General features: G+C 37.1%; 2 protein-coding genes across 3 annotated transcripts in view; one reads left to right on the forward strand and one right to left on the reverse strand.

Annotated features, from left to right (window-relative positions):
- Nucleotides 1-170: 170 nt before the first annotated feature.
- LOC132200597 (GDNF-inducible zinc finger protein 1-like) lies at nucleotides 171-2,523 on the forward strand. Its single transcript, XM_059626192.1, has 5 exons — nucleotides 171-328; nucleotides 783-1,024; nucleotides 1,090-1,166; nucleotides 1,226-1,593; nucleotides 1,658-2,523. The coding sequence occupies exons 2-5, from the start codon at nucleotides 813-815 to the stop codon at nucleotides 2,459-2,461; spliced, it is 1,461 nt and encodes a 486-aa protein (XP_059482175.1). The 5' UTR covers nucleotides 171-328; nucleotides 783-812; the 3' UTR covers nucleotides 2,462-2,523.
- A 994-nt stretch (nucleotides 2,524-3,517) lies between these two features.
- LOC132202118 (RNA-binding protein 24-like) overlaps nucleotides 3,518-14,247 on the reverse strand; it is a 40,186-nt gene continuing 29,456 nt past the window's right edge. Inside the window, exons 4-5 of one of the 2 annotated variants that reach the window (XM_059628863.1) lie at nucleotides 8,795-9,012; nucleotides 3,518-7,360 (exon numbers count right to left, since the gene is read on the reverse strand). In XM_059628863.1, coding sequence (XP_059484846.1) covers nucleotides 7,230-7,360; nucleotides 8,795-9,012 — 349 coding nt within the window. In that variant the 3' untranslated portion in view covers nucleotides 3,518-7,229. The remainder of the gene's footprint in view (nucleotides 7,361-8,794; nucleotides 9,013-14,247) is intronic. The other variant, XM_059628864.1, reaches the window with a different exon arrangement.

Here is a 14,247-nt window from a genome sequence, read left to right on the forward strand (position 1 = left end):
ATCAAGTCTCAAGAATGTCCATCCCAAATTATGATATGGATGTACATGAAGTACCATAATAAACGTGTTTGAACGATGTCAACGATGCTTGATGCCCGCCCCATGCATACTCCCCACCCCACACTCCGCTCCTTGCGAGTTTATGGAAACTTTATTTTATTTATTTCTTGTTACATCACCTCCCTTTGGCCGGTCTTTCGTGTTGCCTCACGTCAAACTAGCATAATCAAAGCTCAAGAAAAGCCGTCAACGGTCAAACGCAGTCGAAGATTGGAAGGAAGAGATTATCGGAGATTATTACATACATAATTATCACCATTTTCTGCAGGTGGGTGGTTAATTACCGAATTTCAACTTTAATGAGAAAGTCAAACAACTCTTTCATTAATCAATCATTCTAAGCAGTTCTGGAGCAAATACATTTCTTGTTCTCTTGACCGCTCATAACATAACTGAGCTGCCATTTCTACGATCAGAAATACATAATTATGATAACTAAATTTTTCTTGTTTTTGCCATCAGCGGATTCTGTTTACAAAATTTCACTTTTTTTATATTGCATGTATTTCGTAAGCTGCGTAAGCATGTAGGAATAATTTATATTATTTATGTCCATATTCATAACATTCTACAAAAATTTAGCTAAAATCTTTTCTTACCTCACAATCTATCAATAATTGTCTCACATATGTATTGTGTCACATGGAAGCGTACTCTTGTCAACTGCAATTTATTCATTGGGCAACCAAAATAAAAGAAAAATAATTTTTGTTTGTTTCCAGATGCTTTTGCAACTAACTTGAGGTGAAATCATGGATGACATGGATGAAAATGTGTCTGCAGCCTTTGTCCAAAAGTGTTACTTTTGTCGCCAATTCTTGCTTGGCATCGGCGATGGCATTCCCTTATCCAAAGCCAACAAAGAAAGACTATCCAAATGGTGGAATCTGAATATTGGCTCACCTTTCTATCAAGATACAATCTCCTTGAGCTGGTGCTGCAAAAATTGCATTGAAGATGCACGGTATAAGCAATGATCTTTTTTGTATATATGTGTTTTAACCAAAAAAATTACTTTTACTTCCGCAGTTTTTACCACAAACACACTAAAGGAAGTTATGATCTGATTTGGTGGCCCCAACAAAGCAAAGAGTCTGAACTAATTGGTAAGTGATAATCTCTGATAAAAATAATAATAACACGGTTCTACTTTTTTTGTCTTCAGATTCGACCTCTAGATTAGAACCAGTGGTGGAAATAAAAAGACTGTCACCTGAGGTTGAGCCGGTGGAGGACCTTCCAGCTCCACCTGAACCTGATGTCCAGCAGACCCCAAACAGAAAGAGAGGACGGCCTACAAAAATGTCTGCCGAGGTCACCCCAAAGTTTGAGCCAAATGACCCTTCAGCCTCAACTCAACCTGACAATGTTGATGCTCCTAAGAAAAAGAAAAGACAAGGACCACCTGCTAAACAGAAATCAACCCTCAGCTGGCTGAAGGTCAAGTTGGTGGATACAAATGTAAATAATACAGCTCCAGTCCAAATCATCGAGACCGAACCAACGGTCGTTGACCCTGAAGTTAATGATAAGGTAAACGTTTAAAACCACTTTGTAGATTTACTCATAATATCAACCTAAAAATTTATACTTTTAGGAGAGCACTGGGAATGTGTCCTTCAAAAAAGGACATACTTTCAAGTGTAATTACTGTGACGCAGAGTTCAATAGTTCCAAGCAGACCCTGAGCCACTCAAAACAGAAGCATCCGCTCCATTTCATTCAGTGCCCTGTGGAGAAATGCAAACGTTCTTTTACGATTCCTGAAAATCTGGTCCTACACATCAACAACAAACACAACAACGAGATAATAGATGATAAAGGAATGTTCACCTGCCCTCACTGCAGCTCCAAGCACATTAATATGAAGGCAGTGAAAAAGCATGTGAAGAAAATCCACCCTGAGCACTACTTCAAATGTTCCATGGGCTGCAACTATTGCTTTATTGGTAAAGCTGAACTTGAGAGACACCTTAAGACACACCATGCATATGTAAAAATTTACCAGAAGAACCCACCTGAAGAAAATCAGAGGGTGACGAGAAGCATAACAAAAGAAGTGCCTCCACCTCCAATGGTCCCAGCAGAAGCCATCGAACCAAAAGCTGTCTCAGATGAAAAACCTCCTGTCTTTGCTGACCTGGGAATGAAGAAGTTTGTCGATTACTCATTTGTAGAAGAAGATCCGTATGACGATGATGTGCAGTGTCTGCTGTGCAAGTTTTGGAACAAGAGGTCGCGCATGCCCCAGCACAGGATGGAGGCCGCCTGCCCTTTCTGCAAAAAATGGTACGCCTGTGTGGGAATGCGCAACAAGCACGTATGGGTCGGATGCAGTGAAGATAAGAAAAAACCAGAAGATGAGGGCAAACTCATTGCCACCTTTAAGTTCAATCTTTAAAGCACCTCTCACAATCAATCATTCTTTCTTTTTCCTTATTTAATAAATTATTCTTAAATTGAGTCTGTGCACCATTTGTTTTGCCTAACATTATTTTCTGAATATCAAAAGTTTTAAAAAATAAGAACAAAATGTGGCTTTTTTTTAAATTCTTTCCAGTGAGAGCTAGAGTGATTCTGTCCTTAATGGAGAGGGAAGCGACAAAAGCATTCGCCTTTGACTCTCAAAGTACAGCAGAACAATGGGTTTGGGGCATAAAACTAATTAGAGCAGCGTTTTATGCGTTCTTTCCTCTCTTTTCAAATGTCTGAATGTTCATTCTGCTCTGCGTAGCCGCGCGTCACTCGTCGCTCGCAGCGCTCATTAAAAGCCGCCGACCCCAGAATTAGTTAGCCCTAATATGTTTGATAATAAGGGAGGATGTTGTGTTGGCCGCGCGGCTAAATGTCACGGGGTATTGACACCTCGCTCTTTGATCTTGCATTATTTCATCTTGTGCAAACGTGCTCGCCGGCACGCGACGACCCAGAGAGCAATTTGCTGGCCGCAGTTGAAAAAAGCTTGCAGCAGGGATTAATTTTGCCATTACTTTTGGTTAAGTATTAAAAATTAATACACTTAAATGCACTCAAAAAGCATATATATTTTTTATTCAAGTTGATATGGTAAAAAAATCTGAATTTATTTTGAAATAAAAATTGTTCTAATTTTAACTTGGTAAGGGACTAAAAGTTTTTTTTGCATTATTTCTACATTTTAAAGGATAAAATTCAAATAAAACAACAGTTTTGGCTTGATGTCTTTTATTTTATTAACTGAGTTTCTAATAAATAAAATTATACAGTAATAAATAGTAGAACTTACAAGCTAGAGAAGTATTTTAAATTTTCATTTATCGCCTAGGTTCTATATGTGAGTGTGATAATAGTTGTATTGTTACATATACATAATATAATAATATGATTGATTATAACAACTTGACGAATCAGTAAATATAGAAGACGCGACGGCCGCGGCGTCGACCGTCAAAAAAGGTTTTTTATTTGTTTCTCATAATTACGATAAATAACAGCGTATTTGTGTTATGTTTGTGTTCTTTTGAAGTTTGCTAACATATTCTTATTTGTGTGTTTGTATGTGTCTCTGTAAGTTTGCATACTAATTATATGGTGTTAATTTTCCTCATCTACACGTTGAACTGAACCAGTCTATTTTAGCTGTATATAACATAGCAATATTGTGAGTTGTAGTATGTAATCACATGACCAATCAATCAATCAATTATATCCCTCGGTACTATAGAAATTCTTATTAGAATATTTTAATTTTTTAAACTGACGAAACATGGTTCGCTTGATTACATTTACTTTAATATTTGGTGTTGCAGCTGTGACGTAGAAAAAATGATTTCTCTGTGGGACGACAGCAAAATTAAAAATTAAACAACACAACTCAAGTGCAACTGCTTCTACACAGTAATTTATAAAAATAATAATAACAAGAAACTAGAGAGAGAGAGAAAGAGGTGAAAATGCTGCAGAATATATTTGTGTGAGTGACCAAAAGTATAAAAAGTTGCCTTCCCACCACAAGACTTTGTTGTGGGTTAGACATGCTGCATGTATAATTTTTTTTAATAATTAATTATTACCTTAAAAAAAATTGCTTTTTGGTTTTCTCTTACATGCTAGTGTGTGTTTATTTTCTTAAAATTAAAGAATTTCCTTACAATCTAGGATGATTTTTTCATATTTGAAATGGTTCAGAATTGAATCGATCGATTATATCATATTTTTAAGAGCTACTCTTGATGCGTATTGTCAACACCAGGCTGAAGTACATCATTGGTTTCTCTCTCAATTTCGACGATTTATATAAAAGAAGACAGAAAGAAAAGAGTCCCTTGTCGATTGAACCTACCTATAGAAGAAGAATAAGGTTTTTCGGCGCCTTACTCGCTAAGAACCTGGCTGTCCTCTAATTAATGATTATTATACAATTGGGTCTTACTCGCTATCATTCTTAACTGCTAGCTTTTCATCGTGGTTTTTTTCTGTTACGAAAATAGTCGTACTTATTTATCCGGGATAAATCGTGTGATTTTTTTTTCTTTTCGATTAAAAAACTTTTTCTTCTCTTTCTAATTAATATATTTGGTCTTGCTATGTAGACGAATCCACCGCTGGTAAATATTGACGCTCATACTTAAATTACGGGTTAGTCGCTCTGCTTCTTTGTATTTTTTCTTTCATTAAATTTACTTATACACATTGACATCAGTAGAGAATAGTTTAACAGAGATATGCATTGGTTGAAATGAGTGCCTCAAATCCCCAAAATTTTGAAAATGATCGCATGGAAATGAGCCGAAATGAACCCGCCGCAGAGAGCAGTGAGACGAGTCCAAAAGAAAGAGAAGCAGCAGCTCTGCTACAAATAGAAACCGATTTTGTCTCCTTGCCAGACAACAAGAAACCAAATTACAATGCTACATTTGTCACGCCGAAAGAAAGAAAGAAAGAAAGAGAGAGGGCGAACGCATCAGGTAATAACATCGAGAAGTGTGATTGTTGTGCGCTCCTTTGTGAATTGGCAGATTAAACGAGTGGCGAGAGCGGCGGCAGAAAAGTAGTGGAAATAAACAAAGAACTCGCGATATTCAGTCGTTTTGCGCCGCCTCTCCACCGAATTGATATGCTATCATTTTTTTTTTCAAAAGCAATAAGCTCGACCGAAATCAATTTATTCTGGAAAGTGTGCAGAACTGCATGCGCGTTTTGAGCTTGAGTAAAAAATCGGACGGACGATTGAACAGTGTATGTGATATTGCGGTCGATCTCGCGTTGATTCCAAAATATTGCGCAAAAATATTCACTCCGTTTTCCATCTTTCTCTTTTTTTAATTTAATGATCCCTCGATTTAAGACTTGCTTAATTAATTTCCTGCGTGAGAGGCATTGTTTCGAAGGCACTCCTTGTCTTGTCCACGTGATTTTAGCATTTAGTTTTCGTCAGGCACCGGATTTTTGTATGCTGGTCCAACCCCGTCGAGGACAGGGTGTGGAATTTATACATTTTATATTCATTCATCATATTTCACGGCTGATCTGTTGAAGGTAGATGTGTTGTTGTGATGACTAGTTTGAACGCCACATGCTCCCTCTGAGACGAGGGTTGCTGGCAATTCAGTCTTCACCAAACATTCCAAGTTTGTATTTTTAAAAGCACTCCCGATTTATTAAAAAAAGACACTCCGGTCTCTTCAATTAACAATAAATTGTGCCTGAACCGTGTTTCATTTTGTTGAAAGATTGCGGGTTTTTCTTGAAAAAATGGCAAATTGTTTGAGAAAAAAAAACGTTCATGGCGCGAAAGGGTTGGTTTTCTCTGATGTCGCCCTCGCACCTGGAGGAAACTGAAACGAGAGAGAGAGAGCCAGCACCCCTTTTGAATATAATTGTCATGCCGCGTCACGTTTTTTGCTTCATACCGGATGACTAGCAGTTAGATTTTCCAACCTTGTTCCTAGCTAATTATTTTTAATATCGATTTTCATTATATATTTACACAGACATCTGCATTTGGGCTCTGCATTTGAGGGGATATAGTAACATCATTCTTATGCACTGACTTAATATTTTTTCATCTCATTTTTCTACATGATTAACTTTTGGAGTAAGACCGCGAGCAGGTGTTCTTATAAATACAATTTATATTTATTTATTTCAGTAATTTTCCCAATAGCTAGAGAAAGAGTTTGTTTTGCGAAATTGATCCAAAATTATGTCATTTGTAGTTGCGATTGGATAATTACATAATCGGCCATTGTCCAAATTCTACGACTGCGTTTTTGAGATCTAAGGTTAGTTAGTCACTTGCTTTCGTCATTTCCGAGGTGATTTAAACAAAATTGGGTGGGCGGGGGTAAAACAACAATTGATATTCATTCACATCTTGCATTCTTCTTAAGTCTCGAGTGTAACGACCTTTCTTCCTCTCGCAATAAGTTTTAAGTCTTAGCAGCACTCTCATACGATGCGCGATAGTTTAAAAATAATTACAACAAAATAGAGGCCATAGCAATAATAATCATCATTACAACAATATAAATTAGCCGTCAACAAAAAAACAAAAGGGACAATATTCATTTTTACTTTAATGAAGAGATCTCCTCAAAAATGAAGCGAATCTTGCAGCAATATGACATAATATGTCAAAAAAATCAACTCTTTCCCTATTACATTTTTACTTTGAGTTTGTGTGTTTGTGTGCACTTTTGTATTTAATATTAGTTATTATTTAAGTTGAATTTTTATTACAGTAAACGATATATAGTTTATCTAAATTTCTACGAATTTATCAGCGATTCTCCTCACATATAGTTAGTTAAACTTATCGATCAATATTTTTCCACCGTGCTTTGCACAGCTCATGATTTACATCTCAGCATATATTTTAAGTTGCTAAGTAATAATTAATTAATTTGTTTCTGTTTTTCTTCTTTTTATACACAGTTAACTAGTCATACTAATTCTTCCTCCTTCTGCGCAGGGGAGTCATTTTTAGAGCGTTTTTTATACACTTGGTTTTAGTTTCTCTTTTTAAAAAAGGTCAACAACAAAAGGATATTTTCTTCTTCTTCTCTTTGTATTAATTAATTTTCAATTAATTTTTTTTCGCGATTATTGTGTTTGCGTGAGTTGTGATGCGTCTCAATCTCGGTTGGACAAGCATCTCCGAAATAAAAACAATACCATTAACTAACACCTTACTGTAGTCGAGCCTCTTGAAGTTGAGCTGTCTGAGCTTGATATGGACTGATACCTGGGTAGGTACCGGTGGGCAGGGCCTGCGGCAGAGTTGCGTACGTGTAAGGAGTTACGTAGCTGGCCGCAGCACCTGGAACACAAGCAAGAAACAAAATTGAGCAAAAATCAAATATAGAGCTGTTGAAAAATTGTAAAAAATGAAACTTTTTAAAATGACACCAATTTAAAAAAAAAAATTTACTAATTAATCTGATTTTGTTAAAGAGTATATAAACTGTAATTAACACTCTAATAAATGGATTCCAAGTTGTGTGTATTTTATATTTTTGTAATTTTATTTTTCGCAATTACATTTGGGGGAACGGCGAGTCCATTTCGGAAATGGCCGAAACGTGTTTATTTCTCGTCAAACAAACAAAACGCGCGCTTCTCATTAGTGTCGGGCATGAATGCACGCACGGCCCAAAAAATAACAAACGCTCTCTTTGCACCAAGCGAGCGCTGCGACAAAAACCACTCAAATCCCACGGCGTGAACCGGCAGCACGAAAGACACTATCCGCCTAATTGCGGTGCATAATTCATAATTCCGCCGCGGTCAGATAATTACGTAATGCCATTTTATCGGAAAAGCGAGAGAAGGAAAGAAAGGCTACGAGCACAAAAGCTGTGTAGTATTGAATTTGATCGCGATTGTGTTCGTCCGTCCGCCAGCTGAAATGGCCGCTTTCACGTGTCTGAATTATGCTTGTCGTAAATGAATCAACAAGGAGGGTGCCTGTCGGGGGTGCTTTCGTGACCGGCGTGCATTACCTCCGCCCCAAAATGAAAACGCTGCGCCTGCCAAGTGCCCGCGGTAGGCAACGTGCGAGACACAAGCGCGCAACTGGTAGTCTGAATGTCTGTCTGCGTGGCATTACAAGAGAAAAGGAATAAAGAGTGGAAATTAAGATATATTCGAGCCGACAATGATTAATGTTCCTTTTCCAAACTGTTGCGCTCAAGGGGGTGATTCCATTAGAATTTTGACTGTTTTTCAACTAAGAAATGGCAAGAAAGATGATATCGAGTTTCAGGGATCATTAATAATTTCATTGAAACTTTGTTCAATTTTAATTTTTGCAGTTTATAAAATCTACTCAATTTTCTGGCTAGAATTTGAATTGTTTCAACTGTTTTAGACTCAATCAACTGTTAAACGTTTACAATTTTAACAATTTTTTTAAGTAAGAATTGAATTGTTCAATTCTCAGGCTTTGATAACATCAATTTATACTTTGACACAACAAACTGAATGTTAAGAAAAATCCACACTTCTAAGAATCTAATTATTTGTAATCAAAATATGACGTTAACTTTATTTTTATTGGAATAAAAAAATAAGAGATAAAATTTTTTCCATTAAATTAAACATTGAAGGAAAACCTTTTTTACGACAAAATTAATAATGAAATAATTAGTAAAACTTTAGAATACCGTTTAAAGATTAAATTAAAACTATATAGAGATAAAAAATTAATGAAATGTATGAAATTAAAAAAAAAATTAATTTATTTTTTGTTTACCATATAAAACTTTACCTGCTGCACTGGAGTAAGCATAGTGGTCAAGTCCGCTGGTGTATTGTCCAGGGAAAGCCGCAGGCTGATACTCGGCGGTGTAGAAAGGGTTGGAAGCAGCTGCCGCCGCCGCAGTCAGGTGCGAGATAGGGGTGGGCGGCATTGACACCATGCCAGGGGCCGCAGCCAGGTATGGATTTGGGTACACGTAGCCGGGTGGCACCCTGAAACAGGCAGATGAAGACATAAATGAGAAACGCGCACAAATTAAATGAAAAATTAGCAAATCCAGCAAACAATTAAACAATCATCTCTCGCCAGCACAAAACGAAAATCACATCACCCTGTTGTTTTATTGTTAACCAAAAGATTATAGTTTAGAGTTTTAATTTTTATGGCGTTTGCCTGCAAATGAATCATATTTTGAGTGTAAATTAATCGATGGTGAAAATAAGGGACAACGATTGTCCATTTCGCCGTCGTCATCGTCGGTGTTTTCTCTTTATTGCAGCTGCTAGTTGTAAAACCAACACCCCATATTCAGCTCCACCCGCGCGTTGCTTTTGTGTTAGATCACATAATATGAAAATGGCAGTCCATTTTTTATGGCCGACCGCACGCATTTTCTGTTAAAACGAGATCAATATTGCGCCAATCAATGGCAATAACGGTAATGGGGCAGCACGTGCTGTGTCGCCCTGAATAATTGATGCACCACATGGCCTGCGCCTGCAGACCCCGACGGACAGACATTCTATTGTATTTTTCATCAGCCCTTCTGGAGAATCCTTTTACGCGCGCACTCGCAAATCGCCCCCGGCTTTTCTCTCTAGCAGGAAAAATAAAATGGAATTGGTCTTTGTTGGAGAATGTACGGTTCTTCCACGCATTGTGTTTGCCCTTAAAGACCTATCCAAATAAAGGCGGTGGGAAAATGAATGCCTGAAGTTGCAGGCTCTGCCAAATGTGCAAATCAAAAGAAAACTAGAGATCTTGCAAGAAAAGAAACTGAATTGAGATGTATTTTTTTACTGTTTGAAATTAATTTTGTCTTCTGTAAAACTGTTTATATTATTTTTCAATTAGACAAAAAAACAACTACTGTACTGATGGTTTCCTACCAGTTTTATAACATTATAATGCTTTCGTATGCTAAGTAAATGCAAATAGCTTTCAATTCTGTATTTGACAAATTTTGATTTCTGAAATGTGTTCTTGATGAGTTTGAACAATCTGGTCATACCTGGTTCTGACAGGAACGTTAAAAAAAATACTGATATTCCTGCTAGTGAAAATAATTAAATTTCAAATAATTACGTGAAGCCATAAGGTTTTTCTAAAAGTTTTATAATAAGAAACAAATGCTTCGTCTTAATTTTAAAATTCCCAATCAATAGTTGAGAAAAATCAATTTAAAAGATTCAATAGTGATTTGGATAAAAGTAAAGATACTTTAGAAAGTTAAAAAAATAAAACACAATTGAAAATTTAAGGGGCTTTTAAAATATCTCATGCCCACTCCATTTGTTCAAATCAGTGAGGACTGCTTGAAAATTATGCGAGTGATGAAAACCAAGAAGGGCCGTCTGTCACATAGCCGTACGTCTCTTTGTCGCGCGCGTTTATTTCGAGATCGTCATCGGCGGCGCGAGAGAGAGAGAGAGACGCATCATGTGGTTTGCTCTTTGACGTTCCAAAGAGAGAGGGCGACAAAAACTCCTAAGTCGAAATAGACCCTCTTGGAGAAACTGCTCCTGCACGCACGTGCGACACTCTCTCACCTTACATTTACTAATATATATTCCTGCTCTAAATAGACGCGGGCAACGACTAGATAATTCTCTTTTTCTCTTCCTCCCCGTATTTACTCTTTGGTTGCTCCAGATTTCGAAACGAGCTCCAAAATGGCCGCGCACTTGCATGTTAATTTATCTGGTAATGCAGCGACCGCTAATGCAATGACACTTTGCCAAGTGCGCGCCTTGTTTACGCCCGACGCTTCACTAGTGGTGCGACGCAGCAGCAGCGAAATTATTGCGAGTTGCAAAAGCCGCGAGCGAGCGAGAGGGCAACCGCGGCTCGGACCGACTGGCCTCGTTGTTGCCAGACGGAAAATAGATAGGCACCGTTGCAGCAGACCGGATCAAAGATGGCGCAGAAAGTGCCAATTAAAACTTGAAATGATGCCGATTTCTTAAATAATGAAAGACATTTAAAGAATATGTTTGAAATTAATAGGACTCTCCGATAATGACGGACAAATTTCTTTGAATTTTCGGAACACAAAATAATTTCACTATAATATCTGCTCAAAGTCATTGTTTATGGCTTTAATTTGAGAAGAATGAAATATTATGCAATAAATAAATCATTTGATTTCATATTTATATTTATAATCCATATTTTAGAGCAAGGTTCGCGCATCAGAACAATTGAAAATTTTTTCGATTGTTGTTTGAGCTCTCTGATTGGGTGCAAGTAAAATTGCACCCAATCAGAGCGCTCGGCAACAATCGAAATTTTTTAATGCGCGAACCTTGTTTTAGAGTAATTTTTTATTTTAAAATAATATAAATAATTTAATTTTTAATTAAATTGATCTTTTATAAGTTATTCAGTTTTATAAGCGCCCTTCTCTCTATGGAAATATAATAAAATTGATTTAAAAGTCAATCGTATTTCATCTTTTCATATTTTGTTTTCTTGTTTTTTGAAACTGTGATGGAGCTAATAATCAAGATATATTTAATTAGTGCTTTTGTCTCTTCTGGTCTCTACTTCAGTTGTCGTTTCAAAAGACGTAGTTTCGAAAGATCCAATCGTTAAAAATAACCAATCAGAAACAGATCAGCTGCCGAACGCTGTTCTTGACAAGGCTAAGCAGCCAGGGGCGAAATTCGAAGTGGAAGGTGACCTCTCTCGCTCTGCTTCGAAGATGCCGGTTTCAAAAATCGGTCTCTGAATAATCAGCGCACGGGGCCGGTCAATATTTGGCACGCGGCCATCCCGATTTCAAATCGGCTCGCCTCATTTATCTTGCCACAAGTGACGCGGCTACAACAATAGAAATTAACCGAGGTGGAATATTTATCTGTGTATATTTAAAAAAGTTGGGAGCAGCGGCCCAGACGGAAAATAAAGAAAAATGCCCTTGTTGCCAAAACTCCTGTCGATTTTTCTTCTCGCGAACGCCGGCCCGTTGAGTGTTATGAAGAGCAACACGCATCATCCGACCACTTAAATTTTATTTTCGAGCTTCTTTTATTTGTGCTAAACGGCCGCTTTTTTCAGGTTGTTTTAGCCGTAGCTCTCACCAGGGAAGTATATAATGTGAAACAAAAAACAAACTATTGAATTTTGAGAGGGAGAGATTCTAAAAGCTCATTATTGTTAATTTCATAATTCAATATTAGTTCCAAAAAATTAAAAAATGTTTTCAAACATCAAGAAATTTCAAATTTAAATTTATTGAAAATAATAACTAAAACTTTAAAGAAATTTCAGAATTAAAAAAAAAAAATAAAGGGTTTATCCGCTTTAAAATCCACAGCTTAGATCCTGATAGATCTTCCTATGAGCCGATTTTAACTTTTTTAATGATTATGTATACAAATAGAAAATAATCTTAGACATTAATCTGTTCGATTTGAAAATTCATTATCAAAATTCAGGAGCTCAGTCAAAAATCCTTAAAACGTGGGCATTGTTACAATTTTGATCAATAAATTTTTTATTTTGATAAGGTTCTCAGACCTGTATTTTCTAATCAAAAGTTGTATATATAATTAACTACTATGAATAACGTAAATTCCTGTCTAGATCGCGACTTTGTATCCTAAAACTCATTGTCAGCAGTGAACTATTTTAGTCATCGGACAAAAAAATCTAATGAGAATTTAGATGAAACAGTAAAATTTCAGCTTAATCACCGGACCATGTTGTCGTCGTCGGTGACACGCAAATTTAACATTTCAATTGTCGCGATCAGTTGTCGGTCGGACGCGCCAAGGTTGATATATCCGGGGCGGTTCCTTCGCGAATTTTCTGCGAGATCGTATAGGAAATTTAACGAGGTTTGGCACCGAAACGACTGGGAGAGAGAAGAAAGAACAAGAAGTGTGACCGAGTCGCTGCCCAGATCACTAAATAGATTGATGGAAACAACAGGTGAACATTAAGCCGAATTCCTTCTCTCTGAGCGCCGGTTGGCCGCCAGGAGATTTTCTCGTTTCGTTTCGACAAAGGCAGAATGTTTTTGGATCGGCCAGGCCTAATGGGGCTCTTACTTGTTCATGGCTGAATTCAGGCTTAAGACTGAGTCACGCTCGCGGACAAAGAAAGAAAAGAATTTAATTTTAGACCAGAAAAAGCAAAGCTGCGGTCCGAATTCATTTAGAGAGAACTAAAACAAATTAAGGTGTCGCTCGTTTGATGTGCGGCCAAGTCATCTCTTTACTTTTCTTTGTCGCGAATTTTTTTCGAGCGTCACCCGCGCGCAAAAACAGAAATGATAATTTACTGCTCCATCTCACTCGGAGGCGCTCGGGGTAAACAAATAAATAACCGGATTTGCAATTAATTTTTGTATCTTTGGAGTTCTCGTTCTTTAATACCTTTTAAATTTTTATTTTAGTAAATTTTGGTTACACAAAGGAAAACAAACAGAAAATTGAACACCAAACTACTCGCTCAAAAAATCGTCTCTCGTGTGTTTTAAATGTGGTACGTGACTGATTCAATTGTAAATGTGTGAGAAAATAAATCCAGACCACTGCAAAAGGCAAAACCTGCAAATAGTTGAGATGTTTCGAAATACAAAAAAAAAGCAGCTCACAGCACATCAGTTTTTTTAGTTCGTCAATTAATCATGTAGCTATAAATTGGTGTCATCAAAGGAAAAAAAATGAAAAGAGGTCAAACCCGTCAAAAAACCCCGTCACAGCCATCACTCCCACGCACCGACAACAAAACTACAAATTACAATTTCCTCTTTTGAAAAATCGGGACGCCGCATCATTGAGTTCATGGAAGGGACGGAAGCTGAATGCGAACGACACTACTTCCTTTTCCAGGTGGACAATTTTGAAATCGCTCACGTTGGACGGCAAATGTGCAATTTTTCATAATGTTATGTGTTGCATCAAAAATCTAGATTGTGAAAGTGTGCCAGTGACCTCCGGTAGTGTGTTGAAAATGCAAGTTTTGGAAAATAAAATTTAAAATCATAAAGCATTGAGATGGATTTTTGCCGTTTCTATTCAGCTTCCAAAAAATGAATATAAAGGAAACGTCCATCACGTAAAATGGAGCATTGTCAGAAAGGGAGAGTTTTGAATAAAGGAGGAAATTCGCGAGAGCTTGTATTAAAAAAAAACTCATCGACATAAATTTATATGTTATATAAATCCAATAATTGAAAAGTTTTGTTGGCAGGTGCGTCTGGGAGCGTGAGTTGTAGT

The sequence above is a fragment of the Neocloeon triangulifer genome, unplaced genomic scaffold, assembly GCF_031216515.1.
Source record: "Neocloeon triangulifer isolate White Clay Creek 2 clone unplaced genomic scaffold, ASM3121651v1 ptg000014l, whole genome shotgun sequence".
Classification (NCBI taxonomy): domain Eukaryota; kingdom Metazoa; phylum Arthropoda; class Insecta; order Ephemeroptera; family Baetidae; genus Neocloeon; species Neocloeon triangulifer.

Bases quoted from the DNA above. Each gene is read 5' to 3' on its own strand.
- LOC132200597 (XM_059626192.1), top strand. From the start codon at position 813: ATGGATGACATGGATGAAAATGTGTCTGCAGCCTTTGTCCAAAAGTGT. The intron at 1,025-1,089 runs GTATAAGCAATG...TTACTTCCGCAG, and splicing joins AATTGCATTGAAGATGCACG to TTTTTACCACAAACACACTA. The intron at 1,167-1,225 runs GTAAGTGATAAT...TTTTGTCTTCAG, and splicing joins CAAAGAGTCTGAACTAATTG to ATTCGACCTCTAGATTAGAA.